Raw genomic sequence first — 23424 nt, 5'->3', positions numbered from 1 at the left:
CCACAATAGACTATGGTGACAGGCTACAGCTTTCCGGGGATTAGGTTTTAGGATGGGCTGAAAGTAACTTTCCCAAGAGTTACCCACTGAGTTTCAGGGTAGTATGGGAATTTGAACTCAAGTTTTCCTGGTCTGCGTCTGATACTCTTTAACGCTGGTTCCCTGAAATGATTAATCAAGCAAATCAATTAAATTGGGCAACAGGGAGTTAATTATTCATTTTTAAGGTAAGTACTTGTAATCCTGCAGCTGCTGCCTTTGTAGAGACTTTCTTCCTCTTTCACACAGGAGGGAATACTGTACCTCTCCCAAGAAGGTCCCTGCTGTAAGACATATACATCCCCTCCAAAGCAAAGGTTTTTTTTTCTTCCTCCAGAATAGTTTGCTGTATTCATAGCAAAATTGTGCTGATTTATTATTCACTAAAAGTTCCTGTAATAAGACTGCAGCCCTACACACACTCTCTGTCCTTTGTAGTAAATAAGACCCATTAGGTGCAATCGGTTGTCTTCTATGCCAGTCCTATGCAGACACATTGAAATGAATGGGCATGAATAGCTTAGGTCCACTAATTTCAGTGGGTCTATGAGCAGAACTCAGATGGATGCGACTCAACAGTACTTCTTCTGAGTAAGGCTGCATAGGATTGCACCCTAAGATTTCTTCATCAGGGTGACTGTGGTTTAAAACCAAAGTACACCTCACCACCATTAACTGGCCCCATTCAGAGATGGGAGAAGAGCTGCAGCACATAGGAAGAGCATATGCTTTGCATGTTTTAATCCTTCGCAGCTCTGCTTAAATGGGACAGGGAACAGGTGATGGGAACGACTGAATCCTTGGAGAGCTGGGTGAGACAACTAATTTAACCAGGTATAAGGCAGATCCCAATGTTTTTTGAAGTGGGACATACAATGTTACCCAGGGTTAACACGCCTGTGCTGTGCATGCTGAAATTGCCAGGTTCAATCCCTGGCATCTCCAGTTTAAAAAAATAAAATTGGGGAGCAGATGGTGAGAGAGATCTACACCTGAATCTTGGAGAGGCAACTGCCAGCCAGTGTGGCCCAGGGATGAAGAACCTGGTGCCCTGCCGATGTTGTTGGACTCCCACTCCCATCAGCCACAGCCAGCGGTGGCTAATGGTCAGAGTTGAAGTCCCACAATATTTGGCGAGCATCACGTTGGCTACACCTAGGCTAGGCAATACTGAGCAATTGATGGCCCAATGGCCTGACTGTAACAGCTTTCTATTCGTTCAGCAAATATATTTTGAAAAGGGGGGGGGACTATGCAAGAAAAATGACATCAAAGTACTCAAGGCAGACCTAGAGTCTGCTTTCACCCGCCAAAAGCCATTGCCTGGGTGTTTTTCCCCTCTGTCTGACTTGATTTTTTTCTCTAGCAAAAACAAAGAGAGGCGATCAAAAAAAACTTCTTGAAATAGGAGACCGTTTAATGAAACTACATTTCCCAAGAGCCTTTTCAACGCTCTTTTTAAAAGAAGCCAATGGGAGCCGGGGTTGGCTGGAAGATGTTATAAAAGGCCAAGTCGGAGGCGTCGTTCTTCCTTTTGCTCCTTCTTATCTGTGTCTGGGTGGTTGGACGGAGGTAAGTAGTGCTCTGTTATCTAAGGGAAGGGGCCTCGATGTAATCCGCCGCCATCCTCTTTTCTTTTCGGGGTGAGACATGTTTTGACTCTGGGTAGCGCTGCGTGAGGTTTCGTATTGCCTATTTAGGAGTGAATTATAAGAAAAAGCCGGGGTTAGGCGAATTGGCATGCTGTGTTTTGGGTGGCTGCGCCTTTGTGCGGCCACACCCGCGTAGAATTCCTGCATAGGTGCCTGGGGTGTGTTAGGGATCGTGTGGAGCAGCGGCGGGGGTTCTGTGTGACTTTCTGCTTCTTTGTAACCGTAGGGAAAGAAGCCTAAAAGGGCACAGCTGTTGGGGCGCATCCCATCCTGTCTTAATACGAGTCCAAAGGTGCATTATGGCCCATCGCCTGGTCATATTAGTGGTATTGAGGGTGAGCCAGTGTGGTGTAGTGGTTAAGGTGCTGGACTATGACCTGGGAGGCCAGGGTTCGAATCCCCACACAGCCATGAAGCTCATTGGGTGACCTTGGGCCAGTCACTGCCTCTCAGCCTCATGAGAACCCTCTTCATAGGGCCCCATAAGTCGGAATCGACTTGAAGGCAGCACATTTACATTTTTAAGGGTGATAAAGGTCCACCTTCCACAAAAAGAGGTGGGGGTAAACTCCGGTATTTAAGGGCAAACGATCTTTCGAAAGGATTATCTCTTACTCTGCAAGCTTGTAGATCTTTCGTTTTGTATTTTTTACAAGGCAGTCTAATTTTTATGCCTTGATGGGCCGCAGCTCAGTGGTGGAGTATCTGCTTGGCATGCTGAATCCCAGACTCCATCCCCAGCACTTGCAGGTAGGGCTGGGAGTGACTCCCTGTTTGAAATCCTGGAGAGCTGCTACCAGTCAGTGTAGGCAGTACTGAGTTAGATGGCGCAGTGGTTCTTATACTGAACAGCTTCCTATGTTCCTATGATGGAACTTGAAGAGGCTTTCATAGGGGTCCTTTGCCATCTCCTCTGCAGGGGTTAACCTAGGAAGTTGACTTACATGCCAGGACGGACTGTTTGTCTGTGGAGCCTGATACAATCAAAGGCCTTCCCCATCATCTGGATATGCCAGACACCAAACCAGAGAAAGGGCTGTATAAAGATGTGAAGGCATGGGGAGGGGGGGGAAATGGGAGGGACCACAGTTCCTCCCCCAAATTTTTTTTACATTTTTTCCCCAGGCCCTTCCATCTCTAGGGTTGTATCTCAGGGGCAGAGCAGGTACTTGGCATGCAGACTATCTGCTGCTGCCTCTCTGGGTAAAACAGGCTGTTTCTTCTGTTCTTAACCTGGGGCTTTATGCAGGTAAAATATTTGCTGTTATTATTTAAGGTATGGTCCCTGGATCAGACATAGACTTGCATAGAGTGCCTTCAGACTCTAGATCTTGGGTCTAATGAATTGTACAGTACTGCACTGTCTATGGAAATACTGGTTCAGCAGCATAAGCTGTTCTGCTCATCTATCCAGGCTCTTCTCGCCCCTCTTTGCATTTTCCCATTATTTTGATAAGGGAAACAACGGCACAAGAGTTTTTTGCTAAAACACGTGGTTCTTATGGTCAAGAAAAATACAGTAACATGTTTTTGGCAATGTAAAAAATAAACCCAGTGCCTTAAATATTTTTGGTCTGGTCTTTGAGAGTTAGAAATCTGATCTGTAAATGCAGCAATATTGGGGCAAGGGAAGAGAGCCGCATCCTATTTTCTCTCTCTCTAGTTCATACACTGCTTGATATTTTTTGTCTGTGCCTATGAAGTATCTAGATGACCCTGTCGTCCAACATTGACAGATAAAAGTAAGGATGCTCTTTTGAACTTTGAAAATCCCCATTTCTCTACCAGGAATTGCTAGACACACGCACTTTGCTAAGTGCTGTAATCTCTTCTGTGCCTACTATGTGTAGAGTTGCCAACTTCTTAACTAGGCCTTGCAGCTCTGCCTTAAACTGGTTTCATCATTGCATGGAAATAAATGATTGCCAGCTCATTGCTGCAGACCACTGTGCTGTTAAGGCATAGTGACAGAGGCTGATTGAAAAGCTGGCAGCCCAAGCTGTTGATGGTGTTTTACTTTATAATACCCTGTTAAGAAGCTGGGTATGTCAGCAAACTGGCTATCACATTTTCCTTTTTATGGTCCGTTTTGGTAACAGCAAAATGAAAGCCTGTGCATCCTAGCAGTTTCCCAAAGGCCAAGTAATGGATGCCCAAGGTGGTATTTGTGCAGCTTTACCTCATTCTGTTTACATGTGACCTCTTGTTACTATTTTTCAGTTGAGGGTATGAATGTGGGACATTGGAGAAGAGGCCAGAAATGGTTTGCAGATTGGACTGCTCTTACTGTCTTAACGTGCTGGGAACAAAACAGGTATTGTAGCACTCATCCATGCAATAGGCTACTGTTTGGGAGAACTGGAGGAGCCCATGGTCAACTACAGCTTCCCTAAACCCTAACCATTAGCCTTGCTGGTGGGGGCTAATGGGAGTTGCAGTCCAAAAACAGTTGGAGGGCACCAGGTTGGGGAACGTTGCTTTATTTTGGTGGCACGACAGATCTCTTTTAAGGGGACTGCTAATTCAACCTCTACAGCCACCATAGAAGAGGGCCTTTTTTAAATCCTAGAGGAGGGTTGCCTAAGGCATGCCTGGGCAGAAGGTAGATCCAGTAGATTACTATATTATTTTCAGTTTTGACCCCCAATTTAACACAAGGAGCAACAAAATGGCTTACATGCACAAGTTAGGTTGTTATATTCTCTGCTCGGCTAGCTCAGATATCAACTTGTACTTTTATATGGAGGTCATCCCAGTGTATGGCTCATGGGGTGCAGTTGTAGGTGGCTGTGCCCCATGAGCCCCCATTTTGCACCTGATTCCAGTTGCTGGATTGCAGGGGTCCTAGGGGGGAAAAACAGCAAAGTAGAGTCTGAAGTCTGCCCAGGCATAGCCTAAAGCCCTTTCTTTGGAGGGTACAACTTGAGATCGATCTGATATTCAAATGAGTGGGTACTCTGATAAGGGGGGTGGATGGATGCCCTGCTTAGATTCCTTTGTCTGCAAGGTTTGTATAAAAGGCAACTAAAATACATCTACCTCCTTGCAAGCAGCATTGTAAACAGGCCCTCCAGTAGCTGCCTTCATGTTGTGAAGCCTCTGTATTGATGGACATTTATATTCCTGCTCCATCCAAAAGGATCTGTGAAGCAGTGTGGTGTAGTGGTTAGAATGTTGGACTAGGACCTGGGAGGCCAGGGTTCAAATTCCCACTCAGCCATGAAGCTTGCTGGGTGACCTTGGGCTAGTCAGTCTCTCGGCCTAATCTAACTCGCAGAGTTGTTGTGAGGATAGAATGAGGAGAGGGAGGAGAACCAGGTACACCACCTTGGAGGAAAGGTGGTATACAAATATAAATAAGCCGCTTTATGTAAAGGCTTGGCTAGGCTTGGCATCTATACTCCATTAAATCAGGGATGGGGCACCTGATTCCCTCCATCCCATCAACCTTGGCCAATGTGGCCAATATCCAGGGATGATGGGAGCTGTAGTCCGGCAAACATTTGTAGGGGCACAGCTTCCCCATCCCTGATCTAAATAAATTTATTTATTTATTTTATTGCATTTCCATACCGCCCCATAGCCGAAGCTCTCTGGGCTGTTTACAACCATTGAAAACATTAAAAACAAATATACAAATTTAAAAACATATATTTTTAAAAAGCATGAGTGTATACAGCCTTTCCCAACTGGTATGCCTCCAGATGTTGTTGGACCACAACTCCCATCAGCCTCAGCCATTGGCAATGCTGGCTGAGGCTGATGGGAGTTGTGATGGAGGCACACTGGTTGGGAAAGTAGCAGCTAGGACAGAGATGGGGAACCCAAAACACAATAGAGAGGTTGACATCAGTGGCCAAGTTTCTCCTTTGTCTTTGCAGGTGACCTGACTGGCAGTGTGAATGCCCTGATGGTAAGTGTAACTGGCAGCATGCTTTCATTTTCATTTGGAGGCAACTAAGTTGACAGTCATTATAGCTGTTCCATCACATTTCCCCTGCTATATCTCGCTTGGTCAGAGACGGTAGGGACTTCCTGAGTTGCTTGGCTTGATGCTGGACCAGCAGAGCAATGGAGGTGTCTGGTAGCGCATCATTAAACTATGTGTCTGGAACAGGATGCATGATGAGGCCAACCTCCCTCCAATGCATTTGCTTTTAGCAGCCCCTCATGGCCCTATCGAAGCTGCGTCTGTCTCTCATGTGGCTGATGTGGTCAAAAAGGTGCCAAAAGTAACATTTTTTTCCTTGACGGTCGCTGTTCAGTTTGTCCCCTTGTAACTGTCTAGCAACACTTTTAGGAAAATACATATTTATTGTGATGTTTATGGATGATAGCATAGTGCAACTCTTCAAATCTTAACTCTGGAGAAGGGATTGCTTTTTTATTTCATGTAACAACATTCTGCATTTTACAATGAAGAGCCATTGTGATGTAGTGGTTACAGCAGCCCTCCCCAACCTGACGCCCTCCAGATATCCCGACTGGGGGGACCCAGGTTCAAATCCTCAGTGAGCCAAGGGGTGGCCTTGAGCCAATCACTATCTGCCTATTTTTTTCTTTAGAAAAAAATATTGATGGCTTAAGAATTCTCTAAGCGGTGTACATTAGAGGGAGAGAGAGAGAGTAGTGTAGTGGTGAAGCTGTTGGACTACGACCTAGGAGACCAAGGTTCGAATCCCCACACAGCTATGAAGCTCACTGGGTGACCTTGGGCCAGTCACTGCTTCTCAGCCTCAGAGGAAGGCAGTGGTAAACCCCCTCTGAATACCACTTACCATGAAAACCCTATTCATAGGGTCACCCATAAGTTGGAATCAACTTGAAGGCAGTCCATTATTATTTTTTATATATATATATATATATATATATGTATGTATGTATGTATATATATATATATGTATGTATGTATGTATATATATATATATATATATATGTATATGTATATATATATAATGGTAGGCAAAAGTTTTCAGATGATGTGTACCATATAGAATGGAGACAGTAGGAGAGTCTGTATACTGCCCTCTAGGAGAAAGGGCATCAGTATAAAATCAAGAAAATCTCATTTTCTAATGTTGGGTGGGCATCTTTCATTAAGAGTTGTAAAAACTACAAATAAACTCAAAAGTGAGAGAACTGTTCTATACCTGGATAAAATTTCTTTTTAGACTCAAATTAGCCATAACTTAATTTCAAAATAAAAAATACTTACACATGAACAAAACTAAACCACAACATATATGCATCTTAATGAAGGAAAGAACATGCAAACCCAAATTCTCTTGCAAATGTTTTCCAGTTAAATAGGCAAAGAGCTTTCAATTTTTTCAAAAAAAAATTAGGAATGGCATTGAACCTTCCAGCATTATTATTAAATAATAATACTGATTTCTATAATACTGTGTGCATGGTGCTTTGCAAAGTACAAGAAGACAGGTCCCTGCCTTGAGGAGCTTACAATCTGAAATTTTTACACAGGGGAGGCAGGGAAGCAATATGTGGTGTTTTCAGTTGTAAATGCTTAGGCTTAGTTATGCTGAGTTACAGTGGGGCAACCTTTCCCAACCCAGTCCCACCCCCCGATTTTTGGGTTAGTGCTGCCTTCAGCTGCAGCCAGCATGGCCATAACTCGAGGGTATCTGTTTGTGGAAAGTTGTATAAGGGAAAATGTGTTGGATATAGGTGCAGATGTTGGGATTGCTTTCCAGCTCATCTCTGCTCTCCTCATCCCCTTTCAAGGAAAAAGAAGTTGGAATGGCATTGTGTGTCTGCAAGTCAGAAATTTGCCTTCCCGTGGAGGTCTGTAAAGTCCTGTTCAGAGCTCAGGTAAGGGAGAACTCACTGATCCTGTCTTGATGAGGGTTGATTTGGGAGACTTGAAGCTGTTGTTCTGATCCTCTAGTTTCCTTTATTCAACCTGTGCTTCTCTGGAGTAAGTGGGCTGCATGTTAAACCAAGAGCTATGGCTTAATAGATAGCCACAGGATCTCCAACAACATGCAAGAACAAGATGGGAGGGACTTTGACTTCTCAGGCTTTGCTAGCTGTGGATGTCACTCGACTCTCCTACATGGCTGCTTTCTGGACAGCCTCAACATCCTTCCAGATTTTTTTAAAAAAAACACTACTTTACCCTTCTGCATGTATTTCCTTCACATTTTGGGTATCTTTTATTATTAATCAGAGATCATCTGGAGCCATTCAGTGCGTGGAATGGATGTCCTGTTGCAACCAGCAAGGCTAGCAGTCAGTTCTGCAAGGGTACTGTATAGATTTTGCTACTGCAATGTATATAGATGATAATTATATATTTATAATGTGTTGCTCGTCTAAGAAGACAGATGAATAATTGTAGTTGCTTTGTAGCCTCCCTATCTCTTTCCCATCAGATCTGAATACCGGTCTTATGGTCAAAAAGGAGGGAAAGTAAAATAGAAGCTGGCCCTAAGATCTTTGCTGGGGCAAATCCTGCACTGAGCTGGGCTGGCATCAAACAGGTGGTGGTGGTGATTTGGATTATAAGAGTCTTTCAACTGTGCTGGCCCCACAACTACAGTTCCTAGGATTGTGGTGCTGGGGGGGTGTGTGCTCTGAATGTATGGTGTGCACACAGCCATTGTTCATGATGTGCAGTGTAATATGCATAACTTGCAAAAGTGAAATAATCTAGTATTTCTGTGGCTTTTTATTTATTTATTACATTTATATCCTGTCTTGACTGGCCCAGGGTCCACCTCTTGAGCTTCATGGCAGAGCAGAGACTTGAACCAGAGCCTCCCCAGTCCTAATCCCAATGCTCTATTAACCTCCACATCGCATGTACTCTTTTCTGTCCTCCTGGCCTTTTTATTACTGCCACTATCACAAGCTTTTACTCCTTTCACAAAGGATAAACATATGAAAAGTGGTTAAGGCTGCAAACCTGTACCCACTTGAGGGTATGCCCCATTGAACTTAATGGGACTTAAGAGCACACATCATTATTAAGGCTTGCGCTGCATGTTTTTCAAATTTAGGGCAGAATTGATGCAAGTGTCTAGTTGCATTACTATTGCTAATACTATTGTTGTTGTTATAGGAGTGGAGATGCAGTAATTTGAACTTACATTCTCCTTCGGAAGAGGATTCCTAAGTAGAATACGTGGTTGCGATGATATCTTAAGAATGTAAGATCCTCTTAACCAACAGTTAGAAAAAGGAGCTTGATTTTGTGTTAACAGTTTATTGATAGATCTGTGTGGTTGGGCAACATATAATCAACAGCCGCCTTGTAACAACTTGGAAAGCTTGTGGCTGATCATGTCTAGATGGCAGCACCACCTCTGCCTGGTCTGTGATGACTCCTTTTCTAATGGTGACAGCTGGATGAATCCTGCGGATATGGGACTGAGACTAAGCAGATAAAAGTAATAGAATTGTGTTCTAAAGGGCAACGTCCTTTTTCTGTTTGCTGTCTACCAAGCATACTGGAATATATCACATGGATATAATATGGCAACAGTAGCAAGGGTGCAATGCCTTCCTTTTTCCTCTCTGATAGACAGTGGTAGCCCCCATGCAATCTGGGTTTGGGCTGGGGGGAGGTCATTCTTCATATTTTAATTATTTTCATCTGGTTTGGTTAAGTATTGCAGACTGAGAATATGCTTATTTCCATAAGTTACAAGCTGCCTAAGTGTCATGTGAGGTGTCTTCTAATCTTTTAAAAAGCTTAGCTCCCCAAATTAATAAGCCATTTCTTTTTTAGGACTTTGAAGGCACCTCAGCAGGCTTCCAAGGACACTGAAGAAGTAGAGTGATCTACAAAGAAGTGTCTTGAGGTTCTCCGTGAAGAAAATGGTTGTGTTTTCTGTAATTGTGTTGAATTAAAAGAATTTTGTTTATTTCAATAAGAAAAGTATTTGATTTTTCCCCTCCTCCTTTGCAAAGTTTACCTTAATTTTAACATAGGTTGTGTCCTGCCCTCTTACTATAATATAATCCTAATAGATCAGTGAATTGCAAGATCATTTGTGTATTGGCTACCTGGCTATTACTTAACTGGTTTTAGGATCCTTGGAAGCCACCTTACTGATCCCTCTAGCTCAGTATTGTCCACACTGATTGTCAGTGGCTCTCCAGGATTTCAAAGGAGTCTCCCAGCCCTACCTAGAGATGCTGGAGACTGAACCTGGGGCCTTCTTCATGCAACCCTTAAAAGACAGTATCGTGGATTTTTAAAATGATCTCATCGGATGAGAAACTGGCTGTGTTGGGATATATTGCTGAACCAGGGCTTGTGGTTTTGGGTTGCAAGAAGAAGCCTAACATCCTCTGGGCTCACGAGCTCACCACCACTCTTACTTGGTCCAAAAGAGTTCAGAAGCTTCTCTTTCAGTTTTAGATGAAATGCGGTGTAGTGCCCAAACTGTAAACTGTAGTTAATCTTAACAATGGTTAGCCAAGTTACAGAGACTTCTTTCTTGTAATGCTCATCTACGTTTTAGTGGGCTAGTTTGGTCACAGTGCTATCTAATATGTTGACAGAAAGGAAAATCTGTGTGTTGGTCAGATTCATTTAGTAGGGACTGTTTTAACAGTATTTCTTATTTAACCAAGCTGGGGCAATGGACAGATTTCACTGGTGATGGGAATTCCAATAATCCTAGCAACAAGTGCATTGCCTTTGGGGAAAAGGCGGTGGTATCCAGTTAACTCATTTTATCTGTTCAAGGATTTAAACTTGCGCATTGGAACTCCCCCCTTTAATCTCTCTATACATCCCCTAGATTTGTTGTGGGGATTCCCGCAGCAGACAGGGCAGATTTGGGGAAAGGAGTTCATCGCACAAGCTTAAATCTTTGCACTGATGGAATGAGTTACTTAGCTCCCTACAATGGAAATGCCTTCGCCAAAGGGTAGTTCAATTCTGTTCAATGGTTGTACATTCAAAAGTCCACCTTGGTGTAGATAATATCCATCTTTATCAAATTAGACTTTTTTAAAAAATTACATTAAAAATCATTTAATAGTAGAGAGCATTTTTCTCCATGCTTTCTGACTTTGAAGCGTCTTAACTGATGCGAGATTGGTGAAAGATGAGATTCTTACCTCAGTTGCTGAGTCTACACATGCCTTGGAATGAACAAATGTGTTGATGGCTACAAGCTTGTTACAGCGCATAACTGATCCTTCTGGTAATCTGCCTTTTTTTTAAAAAAATGCGATGAGTGAGGATTTGGGAGTGGTAGATTTGTCAACTTTTATTGATAGGGTTGCTTTGCCTTTTAATACCCATGACAAGCAGAAATTCAAAGGCTGAGATCACCTTCCTGAGAAAAGCTGTATGATGAATGTCTTGTCTGTTGGGCACTTTTCAGTGACATGAAGGTGTTGCTGGAGAAAAGAACAGCAATGCTAGTGATTGTTGGGAATGTAGGCACACTGCAGGGATCTGTTCTGAATGGGTTTCCCCTATCCAACCTTTCCAGTGGTGAAATATAGAAGCTAGGGAAATAAAAAGCAAAGGTAGTTCTGTTGGTCTAAAGTAAAAAATCACAGCTGAGCGATAATTTATTGGGACTGGCCCAAAATGTCACGAAAGCATTAACAGGCATTTTGAGTTCTCCAGAATTCTTCATCTGGCAAAAATATAAAAATTAAGCTGATGTAAATCTGAGGTCAGCTTGTAGTTTCTGTTCCAAGATGGAGATTATAGGTAAGACTTTCAAGATGGCACCCTAAAGAGTCTGAAAAGACTCACACTAGAAGTGCGGGGACATATGAGGCATGAATGCAGCCCTCCAGACCTGTATAATTTTTAATACTCTACCAAGGCCATACCCCTCACCAACCCTGCTCTTTGCCTTCCTCAAGTGCTTTTGCCTGACTGGAATGTGTCCCTGAACTGTGATAATGCTTGCTTGCCTGGAAGTGAGGGGTGGGGAGTTTGTCAAAACCTCTTGTGTGTGGCTAGAATGTAGCCTCCTATCCAAAGATAAGAGTTTCATGTGTTCCTCTGCCACTTTTTACCCATGTCCATACCAACCACTGGCATATGGCCCCCAGGAAGTTGTGAATGAGGAAATGTAGTCCTTGGACTGAAAAAGGCCCCACATGGAGTATGGGAGTGTGGAGACCCAGGTTTGAAGCCATACTTGCCCTGATGCTCATTCTGGGGTGGACACTTTGGGTTATTACACCTCACAGATGGTTGTGTGCATCGAGTGAGTTTGAGGGAGAACTATGCATGCCAGCCTCTGCTCTCTTTAGAAAAAGGATAGGGTAGTATTGAGACAGTATGGTGTAATGGTTAGGGTGTTGGACTGACCTGATTCAGGGTTTGAATCTCTGCTCAGCCATGAAGCTCACTGGGTGACTTTGGGCTAGTCAGTGCCTCAGCCTGATGTACCTCGTAGTGTTGATGTGAAGATAATATGGGGAGGGGGAACTATGTACACCCCCTTGAGCTCCTGGAAGGAAAAGGTGATATATAAATGTAATGAATAAATACATATAGGAGAGAGGGCTGCCCTTAGCTGGAAGAGACTACGGGGTGATTGCTGGGGAGAGGCCTCCGTATATGACTGCCTTTGGTATTTAAATGTCATGGATGACATGTAGTCCTCCAAATCCCAGCTAGCATGGTCAATAGTCAAGGATGATGGGATTTGTAGTTCAGCAGCATGTGGAGGGCTACAGATTCTCCACGCTTGAGCTAAGGGCGTGCAGGTGGCAAATAAGGCCCTGCTGTTTTGGAGGGCTTCTGGGGTCTGGAACTGATGAGCAATGTCCCTTGTACTTTTCTAAATGCTGCTGCTAATAATAGTAATCACTGCAGCTTCAACAACAATAATGGCATTATTATACTTTTGTGTTGGTTTAAGTTTGATTGACAAATGGAAAGAGATTTATTACATGAATTCCAGGGGGACAGGGAGAAGGGGTCTGTTATCACTTAGCTACTATTTTCAGGAGGCTATGGCAGTGTGGTGTAGTGGTTAAGGTGTTGGACTACGACCTGGGAGACCAGGGTTCGAATCCCCACACAGCCATGAAACTCACTGGGTGACCTTGGGCCAGTCACTGGCTCTCAGCCTCATGAAAACCCTATTCATAGGGTCGCCATAAGTCAGAATTGAATTGAAGGCAGTACATACATACACATGGCAGGATTCAGAGGGTGCATCTTACACATTTCATTAAGCATTCCCCCCAGCTACTCCTTCATAATTTGAGCCCTGCTTAAAATAAGTAATTCATGGTCTTGAGCACAACATTCTGAGCAAGATGGCAACCTTCATCCTAGTTGATGGAAGGTCTGTGCTGCATTTATGAAGAGCCAGACCCTTTTAGAGCCCAGGCTCCACCACCCAAGTTGGCTTACAACAATTTAAAATCACAATACAATAAGCTATATTAAAACACAGAAATGTGCACAATGATAAAGACACAGAAAATACGTCATTAAAAATTGCAACAACCGTAGATCACAGATAAAAAATGGTCTTAACAAATGAAGACAGTTTTATCCAACCATTCTCCAAACAGGGTTGAGACTCAGCAGTTTAGGTAACACAGGTGGCAGCGGAGTTCTTTTTTCATTTAAGAAACAGGAAAGCTGCTTTGATATACTATACCTGTCCTCCCCAGACATACATAAGCCTGGCCCAGAGCTTCTGCGTGTTTTTGTCTGCTTTGATTTTGCATAGATGCCCTCATCCGTGCCCTGCGCCCAACAGAAGCTCTGGGCCAGGTGGGATGCAGTGGCATTTCATAGAGGACACCCTCCCCTTTCCTGGGGTATATGATTTGTCCTGGCCCAGAGCAGATTTTAGGGTGGGCAACCCCAGTTACTTATTTTTTCCTCTATGCTTTTGTCTGCTTTGATTTTGCATAGATGCCTTCCTCCGTGCCCTGCGCCCAGCAGAAGCTCTGGGCCAGGCGGGATGCAGTGGCATCTCGTAGAGGACACTCTCCCCTTTCATGGGGTGTATGATTTGTCCTGGCCCAGAGCAGAGTTTGGGGTGGGCACCCCCAGTTACTTATTTTTTATGATTTTATGACATCATTATGTATTTATGATAATATCAGAAGCCTGATGAATTTGATTGCATAAATATATTGTTATTGATGGGGAGAGTCCCCCGATCACAGTGATATATCACACAGGGTACCCCAACATAGATTCTGGGGTTCAGAGACATGAAGTTTGGGTTGAAGTTGCTGTAGCTGTCAACCTTTCTCCTTTTTAAATGTTTTGAACTTTCAAGCAAATAAGGAACTGGAAACTAGCAACCAGCTTCAGCGTCTGATGCTATGAGGGTGGAGACTTCCTGATCAAATTAAGAGTTCTCCTGCCTTCAGGACTCAGCTGAGATAAGCCGGCTCAGAGGTCTCAGTCTGCCTCCAGAGCACTGGCCCCAGGTAAAGGCTGCTCTTTGCCTGCACCTCCAAGCCTCCTTCCACAATGGAAGCAGCTCCTGAGATGGAATCAATGCAGGCGCCTCCAGCCCATCAACTGAATGGCAACTGGCACTACCAATTCCGGGTCCTCCTGCTGGGAGATTCCATGGTGGGCAAAACGTCTCTGCTGAGACGCTACACAGAGAGATGCTTTATCCCAGCTCCATGCCCCACTGTGGGCGTGGAGTTCTACAGCAAGTTGATGGAGCTGCCCCCGGGTATCAAGGTGAAGCTGCAGCTTTGGGACACAGCTGGTCAAGAGAGGTTCAGGTGAGAAGGGAATCCTACACAGGACCAAAAAGAGAGGGAGATGTAGAAGCTTCTTACAAGAGGGGTCCAAAATCTTTACTAAATGTTGCCCTTGAATCCACCTCCCTGCCACTCTGGAACTGAGCTACAAGCCCCTCAGAGCAGCCTGCAGTTTATCTCCTTATCAAGCCAAGATCTGCTCAGAGCCTTCATCTCCATATAATTGTTGCCTGCCTCTTCCATATAATTTCAGCCAAGTAGGTGATTTTACTGGGGTGTTGTTGGTGCCATCAAAAAAGGACTTTGCGGCAGATGTTCAGGGCCCCACTTGGCAAGGTGGCCCAAATACAGCAGGGCTGGCTTGTGACATTTTGAAGTAACCTAAGTAATATGTTTTGCCTTCTAAAGTGCGGAGGTGGGGAGAGAGAGAGAAAGATTGCAAGACCATTAAGTCCAGAGTCTAAAATTACCTAACTGTACCACTGATGCCAGCTGACTTCATTTCCCCCCCAGTTTGTCCTCAGTGTTTATCCCTCTGCTGGCTTCCTCTGACCTGTAAAAAATGATGTGCTCTTTACTTATTAGGTTGAGACTTTAAGTTATGAAATAAAAACAGATCGGATGGGGAGGCGGGAATAAGCCTGTATCACATTTGTGTCCCACTTTTCGTTCAAGTAGCTCAGGGTGCAACATAGGGGTTATCCCATTTTATATTCACAGTAACCCTGGAAGGTATTTTAGGCACAGAGAGCTTCGGCTATGGGGTGGTATACAAATGTAATAAATAAATAAATAAAAGAGAAAAAGAGTGACATTCCCAAAAGCATCTAGACAACACATTAGCTCTGATCCATCTGTATATCTTGGCTGATGTTTGGGGTCAGGAAGCATGGTGCAGGAATAAGGATTAACTGGGGACCTAGATCTCAGAGAGAAGACAGAGAGCAATGCAGTGGTTTCAGCTCAGGATCAGTTTATTAATCTACACCAGGGGTAGGAAACCTGTGACCTGTCAGATGTTGGACTCCAACTCCCATCAGCTCCAGGCAATGGCTGGGGTTGATAGGAGGTATAGGCCAGCAAAATCTGGCCAAAGGTTCTCCATCTGTTTTCTATACACTGGATAAGCCTGGTGTCTTAAGCAAGGAAAAAGCAGAAAAGTGAGCTCATATGCCACTGAAAAGCTCCAGATTTCCAACAGCAAAGGTGTAACTCAAATATGGATTTGCACAAAGGAATCTTGATATAGTTACTTAAAACTGCATATAATACCTTGTTCACAGTTGCATCCTGAACTGGTCATCATCCAGTGCTGACTGATTGATTCAGGTGACTCAGGGTGTTGCAGAACAATTTTGAGACAGCTTTACATCTCAAAAGGCTAGATGACCATGCCTAGGGAGGTGCCGCCCCAGTGGTTCAGAGAGCCTGGATAGTTTCTGCCTTGGAGCAGCGTGTGCAATCTGGGCTCTTAATACAGTTGAGAAGAACAAAGTCATAACAGCACCTTTTAGGAGCCATAGCCTGCTTCTCCTACTTGTGGAGCAGTTGTTGCTCAAAAGACTCAGGGCACAGGCTTGTGGCACAAATTTGCATAAATGTGCATATTCTAATTTATATGGATATATAAAAATTTAGGCCTCAGAGGAAAATAAGACAATGGGTGGCTGTGGTCTCACCTGCATTGTATTTTGCAGCATACTCAGCCACCCTGTCAGCAAGGAATTTAAAAGATGAACCTAAATTTAAGGAGGGTGCATAGCTAAGAGCAGGGGAGGGGGTTGTGCCTGACCGTGGCCATGCTGGCTGAGGTTGATGGGAGATGGAGTCTGACAACACCTGGAAGGCCACTGTTTCCCCTTCCCTTGCCCTATAATGATCCCCCCTCCCCAAACAACCCTTTGTGCAGGATTAACAGCTTCAGGTTCTGGGACAGTATTGCAGCCTTGCTGAAGCTAAGCAGGTCTTTTGAGTCTGGCCAGTGCCTGGACAGGAAACAGATGTTTGTGCATATATATACACACATGTATTTGTGAATTATGAGCTGAATCATTAACTGTGTCTTTAGTACCCCTTGAAATATAATTTCACCCCTTATATCCCCGATTAATCACTGCTGAAAGGAGAGTAGCACAGAGTGGTGTGTTGTGGTTGGGGTGGATACTTCAAGGCTATCTGGATATAGATTAGTGTTAAGTGGTTGGAGTACAAGGTCTGTTATTGTTCTGAGGAGCTGATAAATAGATCCCATTCAGTGACCAGAAGCCTGGGGGCATGGATCTCCTGGTCAGCCGGCAGATAATAATACCTGCATGGAATGTGCATGCCTGACCTTGCTCACTGATCTAATTGAGCTAATCTGACCTTTTTCTCTATCTTGCTAATAGCCCTTACTTTATGCAAACAATGGCATTCTTATCAACTCCTCTTTAGAGGCAGTATTGAGATAAGATTTGTCTGAAGAATGTCTGGCTGTAGAAGGTTCAGGGGCCATCTCACTCACCTGCCCTGCCCCCTAGCCATGCCTTTTGGTTTGACCAAGGCTAGTACCAGCGACTCTCCAAGGAAAGATGGCCGGGAGTCGGAGGGAGGTAAGGAAGGTCTCCCTCCTCTGAGGCGAAAGGCCAGAGGAGGCACTGAAGGAAGTTTGGAAGTGAAATAAAGGTAAATAATTGCTGCTGCTGTTGTTGTTTAAACAAAATGGGAATAGAAAGGATGGGAATAAGAGAGGAAACCTGTTAAAGGAGCAAGAAGTGAATGTAAAAGGACCAAGGAGGAGTTGCGTGTCCTTAGTGATTAACTAAAGTTCTGTATCTTGTCTTGTTGTTCAGTCCTGGAGAAGTTCTCCAAAAAAATGCTAATTTATACTAGAGGATTATGCTTTTGCAGGTCCTTGATAAAATCCTCTGCATAGGTGCTGGCTCTGCCTGTTGTTAGCTCTGGCTATGCCTACTGTGGATCTCTTTGCCCTCTGTCCTTCCAATTCCCAATAGGCTGCACTACCATTGCCTGGGCCCCACCTCGCAAAACAGCAAATCCCAGGATTCTCTGGGAAGAAATGACTGTTTAACTCAATTTGTCTTTAGTGTAGCTATGCCTTTATTTTCCCCCAGCAGCATTCCTCTGTTCCCTTTTACACATTGGCAGTCCACACATGTAAAGTCTTGCACAGAAATCACTGGTAGAGGCTTCAAAAACCACAGACTGGGATGCAGACTCATAAGGTGAAGCAAGGGGCAGAGAAGCCCTATTGTGAAAGTGCCTGTGCGAACACACAAGTCTAACTCCACCACCTTGATAATGATACAGGATGGAACCAGCCCTACCCCTGGCCATGATCAGCATTAGGGGAATGCTTCTCTTCATATAGAGTTTCTGCTAACTCCTGCACATCCCCATGGAGGAAACCCTATGAATGTAGAAGATGGCCTCTTATAACATGAGCTGATCATGCATTGGCTGGGGTCCATCGCTCATAATACATAGTGATATGGCTAGTCCTGAGCACTCCTGCAGGCCCTTCAGTAGTACCCAGGGTACTGAATGCCTGAACAGGGCTAATGAGAACTTTCTGACTGGTACTTGTCTGCTGGTAGCAATGGATTAATCCTAGCATTTCAGCTTCACCCTACCCACATTATCTTCCATTATCCACTCAAATCTACCCCATTTGAGAATGCAAATTCTGGGGTGTAAATCCCAGTTGTTCAGCAACTGGAGTCTATATATTATTTATTTATTCAGCAAATTTATATTCCGCCTTTTCTCCAAGGAGCTCAAGGCAGAATTCATGTCTCCCCCTCGGTCATTTTATTTTATCCACACAACAACCCTGGGAGGTAGGTTGGGATGGGAAATATGACTGGTCAAAGGTCACCTAGTGATTGGCCAAGGACCATAACCATAGGCATTGTGGTTGAGTGGGGATTTGGACCTGGGTCTCCCCAATCCTAGACCACCACTCTAGACACTACACTACACTGTACTATAAAGTTGGCATTGCTCAGCACCAATAAATTTCTTAAGGGTCTGGTAACATGCTTTGTCAAAGTAGCTTAGCAATGTCTTTAGGGGCAAATATATAATATTCTAGCTGAGAGTGAGTAGCATCAGAGCGATGTGTTTACACCTCAAAAGTAACTTGCTCCTAGAAACATAGGAAGCTGCCTTATACTGAGTCAGACCCTTGGCCCATTTAGCTCAGTAGTGTCTACACTGATTGGCAGTGGCAGGAAGTCTCTCCCAGCCCTACCTGGAGATGCCAGGGATTGAACTTGGAACCTTCTGCATGCAAAGCAGATACTCTACCCCTGAGCTATGGCCCTTCCCCATCTCCTAGACTTGGTCACTAAGAGCTGGCATTTGGTATCCGGACATATGGCTTAACCAAAGTGTCTGTGATATCCTGGAAGAAGATTCAATGAATGAATTTGGCGTTTTTGCTCTTAGGTGCATCACCAGATCTTTCTACCGGAATGCAGTGGGTGTGCTGTTGGTCTTTGATATGACCAATCGGAGGTCTTTTGAGAACATATTTGATTGGTACAATGAAGTGACCAGTGTTATGGAGAAAGCCATCTTCCTCCTGATCGGCCAGAAAAGTGACCTTCCGTCAATGAACAGAGTCACAGTTGAAGAAGCAGAGGGACTGGCAATTTCTCTGGGCACACGTTTTATAGAAACATCCGCCAAGGACAACATCAATATTGATTTGGCTTTTGAGACCATCACTAATGCTATCTATGAGGCTCTGAGAAACAAGGAGATTGACCTGCAGGAAGGATGGGATGGCGTGAAGGTGATTCATAAGAAGAGAACGAGCAGCCTTCTGAGGAAGAGGAAACCTCCAGAAGAAAAATGCCAGTGTTAACCAAGTCAAGGAGTGTGACATGGTTTGAAGGCAACAGTGAGTGGGCTCTATAGAGGATAAATGAACAGAACTCTTCCATAGCAGAGTTTCTGAGATGTGAGCTGCAGAGAATCTGACTGACTGGTTGACCCTCCTAGCAAAATTCACTCATCGGCCAACAAGACTGGCCCCTATGGAGTAAAATTAGGAGAGGGCAACCTATTTTTCCATCAAGGGCTACATTCCCTTTGGTGTAATCTGTTGGAGGGGGCAGATTCTGTGATGGGCAGGGCTAGAGCCAAAAATGAGGAATCCCATTTCCCTCCTCTTTCTGCCCTCTAATTTTTCCCTTGTCACACACAGGAAACAAGGCTGCATGTGATCCTGGGGCCATTGGTTGCCTACCCCAACTGTATAGGACCCAGAGATTAGAGACATGAGGGTTCAAGTAGGTTTAGATGACACCAGGGGGAAAGCAGCACTGACTGTACTGTTTCTAATTTTATGCCCCCATGGCAGCCATTTTGTGTTTTGCTACACCCCCATGGCAGCCATTTTGTGACTGGCACCCTCAGCACTCTCTCACAATTTGAAATGTGCCCACTGTTCCAAAAAGGTTGCTGACCCTTGGTTTATTTGCTAGGCCCTGCACCCCAACAATAAGGGAGTCTAGACCAACCAAGTAAAAGCAATGAAAACATCTGGATGGCAATAAGATGTGATTGACCAGGCAGGCTTGTGATTGGCCAAGGCCCAGTCTTGGTTACAGAGTTTGTGACAGAAAAGGAAGATGGGAGGCCTTAAGGAGGAATTGCGTATTGGAAGAGGCAACCTGTTGTCTCAAAAAGAAATCTAGGCAGGAAGGAAGAGTTTTAAGCAGTGAGCAAGTGTTAGCTGTGCAAGGAGTTAGAGTGCTCATGTGCCTTTTTTGTACAAAGAACAATCCTCTGTTTGAAGGGTTCTCTGGTCCAAGTTCAGATGAAATATAAAGAATCCTAAGAAGGGAGAGTAGAAGAGGCCTTGAAGTTGCCCGTGCACTGTTAACATTAGACTGTGCAGGCACCCAGGGCCCCTGGTCACAGCCCTCCCCACCATGGTGAGAAGGATCCTTTTTTATTTAAGTTATACTCATTAGTTCTACATTTGCATTTATCCAGATACTATCTATTTATGCATTTATCCAGATACTATCTGTTAATGAGATATCACACTATGCATATAAGTTGTCCCTAGATAGGGTCTGTTATCATTAATACCAAATGTGTGGCTTTGAGGAGGCTCAGCCAGATGATGTAAAGAAAACTTTAATACCGACCTGTTCCTAGGGGTTTGGGGCTTTACCGAAAGGAGGTAGCCCAGCATCCTTCTTGTCTAACCAGCTGTCCCTAACTGTCCAGAGCAGCCTTTCCCAACCAGTGTGCCTCCAGATGTTGTTGGACCACAACTCCCATCAGCCTCAGCCAGCATTGCCAATGGTCAGGAAAGATGGGAGTTGTGGTCTAACAACATCTGGAGGCACACTCCCTTTCTTCCTATAGACTCCTCCCATGATGATGGTGGCTCTATACCAGCCTTTCCCAACCGGTGTGCCTCCAGAGGTTGTTGGACCACAACTCCCATCAGCCTCAGCCAGCATTGCCAATGGCTGAGGCTGATGGGAGTTGTGGTCCAACAACCTCTGGAGGCACACCGGTTGGGAAAGGCTGCTCTATACAGTAGGGCCCTGCTTTTTGGCGGCCTGCTTTTCAGCACTCCGCTAATGCAGCGGTCTCAATTAGACTCAATTAGAGTAAGGCTCCACTCATACAGTGCTTGTTCCACTTTTACAGTGTTTTTCAGGTGTCGGGCGCCATTTTATTGATGGAGTTCCGCTTTTCGGCAGGGGTCTGGAATGTAACCCTGCTGTACTTCAACTCTCTCTACTGAGCATATGCAGCCATATCTTCCCTCCAGAATTCTTAAAGGAGCATACACGAGTGAGTTACCTTGGCATTTGGGGACATGGCCAAAGATCACACACTGTCCCACTTTGCCACCCATGAGCTCATTGTACATCTGGGAAGAAACATCCACGCACCCTGTAAATGTGCCATATTGTTTAAGACAACATTGCCTGAAGGTGGTGACTTTCAGATGTTGTCGGACTATAACTTCCATCATCCGTAACCATTGGCCATGCTGGCTGGGGCCACCACCACCATCAACATTTAATTAAATATATATCCCACCCTTTCTCCCAGAAGGAGCCCAGGGTAGTGAACAGATGATAAAACACTAGAAACACATTTTTAAAAAACAATTAAAAACAATTCCAACACAGACACAGACTCGAGGCTACCGTGGTGACTCCTCCTTTCTACTGCAATGCTCTGGAGCAGTGGCTCCCAAACTTTTTTCTCCATGGACCACTCAAAAATTGCTGATGGTCTTAGCAGGCCACTTAATGATTTTTCTGTCTGTTTAGCAATTGTAATGCACTGTGCTGGATGCTGTAAGATTTTCAATTGTATTTCTGTTGCTTTTATTTCTTACATATTGTATTTTGTAGCATTACAATTTGAATTCCATAGAATTCACTCTGTAGTGCAATAAAATTCAAGAAATAAAAGAAGCAATAAAAATACAATTAGAAATCAAGAAGAAGATTTAATGCAATGGATGTGCCATCTCTTGTCTTCAGTCACAAATCCACAGATGCTCTGTGGACCACCTGGATGAAGCGCGTAGACCATTGGTGGTCCACAGACCACAGTTTGGGAACCCCTGCTCTAGAGAAAGCTGCATGCAGTATGACTACCTTGCCTTGAAAGCATATTTTCCCAACCCTACTGCTGGAGGAGGAAGGCAACCATGTGCGGGTCAGGGCTAGGGGATAGTGATTAACACTGTCGCTAGCTGAGTGGCGATAAGTCTCCTTTAAAAATTTCCATATGGAACGGTCATTCACCAGCTATGTTGTTCATTTAGGGGCAAACAAACTTTGAATTCATGCCCTGTCCTGCTTTATGTTAGTCTGTTCTCTTATTTCTGCGTTCTTCCAAGTAAAACCAATGGTATCGTTTCCACAGCTGAGACCTCTGAGTCATCCGCTGTCTCCAAGCTCACTGACATGCTGGCCCATGCCTGAAAGGGAAGGATTCTGCCTCTAAAACACTGCCATCACTCATCGAAGATGTGCATGCAAAGACTAGTTGAAATCAAAGGCAGTTTCTTTCCTGGTGGAGGATGGGTGGAAAGATCTGTGTGTTTGGGCAGGTTAATGTAATTGTGTTCCTTTGGGACATGGGTAGAAAACAAAGGAAAGCATTCTGAACTATATCATGATAAAAGGGTAAATCTAGGCTCTTTTCCCTGATGCTGATCTGGACTGACCATATACAAGAGAAATCCAAAGACTAAGCTTTCCCCTGGTACATAAATTCAGTCATGAGAAAAACCTCACTTGCTGAATTTCTGCTTGTCGCCCAAAGAAATTTGTGTTATCTTCATCTTTATTTGTATTCTGCTGGCAATTAAAGATATTTCTCTTGATTGATTTGATTTATTGATTGTTAGTTTAAGGCTCCATGTGTTCCTGTTCCGTGTTGCTGTTTTTAGGCTGGCATAACAGACGATTGTTGTTTTTGATGTTTATGAACATAGGAAGCTGCTTTATATTGAGTCAAGACTATTGGTCCATCTAGCTCAGTACTGTCAACACTGACTGGCAGTGGCTCTCCACAGAGGTCTTTCCCAGTCCTACCTGGAGATGTGGGGGATTGAACCTGGGACCTTCTGCATTCAAAGCACATGATCTACCACTTAGCTATGGCCCATCCCCCTATTTCATTTTCTGTTTCGTATTTCATTTTCTATTATTTCTCTTTTGTAAGCTACTTTAAGCAACTCCTCTTGGGGGGGGTAGGGAAGCAGGAGGTACATTTTCATAAAAACAAATAATAAACAATATTTCATGTAATGATCATAAATAAAAGATAATAAGGTAATAATGACTAGACTGAGGGGCCAGTGATGTTACAATCCTATGCACACTTACATGGTGGAACTTACTCCCAAATAAGCATGCATCTGATTGTGCTCTTTACAGCACCTATTCGTTTTCCTAATCATAGTGTTTGGCCCTTTCCCTAGTGAAAGAATGTGTGTATACCACACACACACACACACATACCTGATATGTTCTAATGA

General features: G+C 44.2%; 1 protein-coding gene, 1 long non-coding RNA gene and 4 other non-coding genes across 9 annotated transcripts; all 6 read left to right on the top strand.

Annotated features, from left to right (window-relative positions):
* The first annotated feature begins 1515 nt into the window (after positions 1–1515).
* Positions 1516–9578, top strand: LOC133370916 (uncharacterized). Of its 4 annotated transcripts, XR_009759211.1 has the most exons (8): positions 1597–1611; positions 3355–3433; positions 3912–4005; positions 5573–5604; positions 7434–7520; positions 7879–7955; positions 8773–8860; positions 9442–9578. It is a non-coding gene; the product is annotated as an uncharacterized LOC133370916 (long non-coding RNA). The 4 variants fall into 4 exon arrangements; XR_009759210.1 differs by lacking the exon at positions 3355–3433 and having other exon boundaries at positions 1516–1611; XR_009759212.1 differs by lacking the exons at positions 1597–1611; positions 3355–3433 and adding an exon at positions 1661–1682.
* Positions 5860–6003, top strand: LOC133371042 (small nucleolar RNA SNORA16B/SNORA16A family). Its single transcript, XR_009759247.1, has one exon. It is a non-coding gene; the product is annotated as a small nucleolar RNA SNORA16B/SNORA16A family (small nucleolar RNA).
* Positions 7636–7768, top strand: LOC133371043 (small nucleolar RNA SNORA44). Its single transcript, XR_009759248.1, has one exon. It is a non-coding gene; the product is annotated as a small nucleolar RNA SNORA44 (small nucleolar RNA).
* On the top strand, positions 8059–8193 carry LOC133371044 (small nucleolar RNA SNORA61). Its single transcript, XR_009759249.1, has one exon. It is a non-coding gene; the product is annotated as a small nucleolar RNA SNORA61 (small nucleolar RNA).
* On the top strand, positions 9020–9092 carry LOC133371049 (small nucleolar RNA SNORD99). Its single transcript, XR_009759254.1, has one exon. It is a non-coding gene; the product is annotated as a small nucleolar RNA SNORD99 (small nucleolar RNA).
* Positions 9579–14142: 4564 nt separating the features above from the next.
* On the top strand, positions 14143–19495 carry LOC133370834 (ras-related protein Rab-42-like). Its single transcript, XM_061597704.1, has 2 exons — positions 14143–14408; positions 18837–19495. The coding sequence occupies exons 1-2, from the start codon at positions 14143–14145 to the stop codon at positions 19255–19257; spliced, it is 687 nt and encodes a 228-aa protein (XP_061453688.1). The 3' UTR covers positions 19258–19495.
* The last annotated feature ends 3929 nt before the right edge of the window (positions 19496–23424 follow it).

Source organism: Rhineura floridana, chromosome 15 (genome assembly GCF_030035675.1).
Source record: "Rhineura floridana isolate rRhiFlo1 chromosome 15, rRhiFlo1.hap2, whole genome shotgun sequence".
NCBI lineage: Eukaryota > Metazoa > Chordata > Lepidosauria > Squamata > Rhineuridae > Rhineura > Rhineura floridana.
This window is presented reverse-complemented; position numbering and strand designations above follow the sequence as displayed.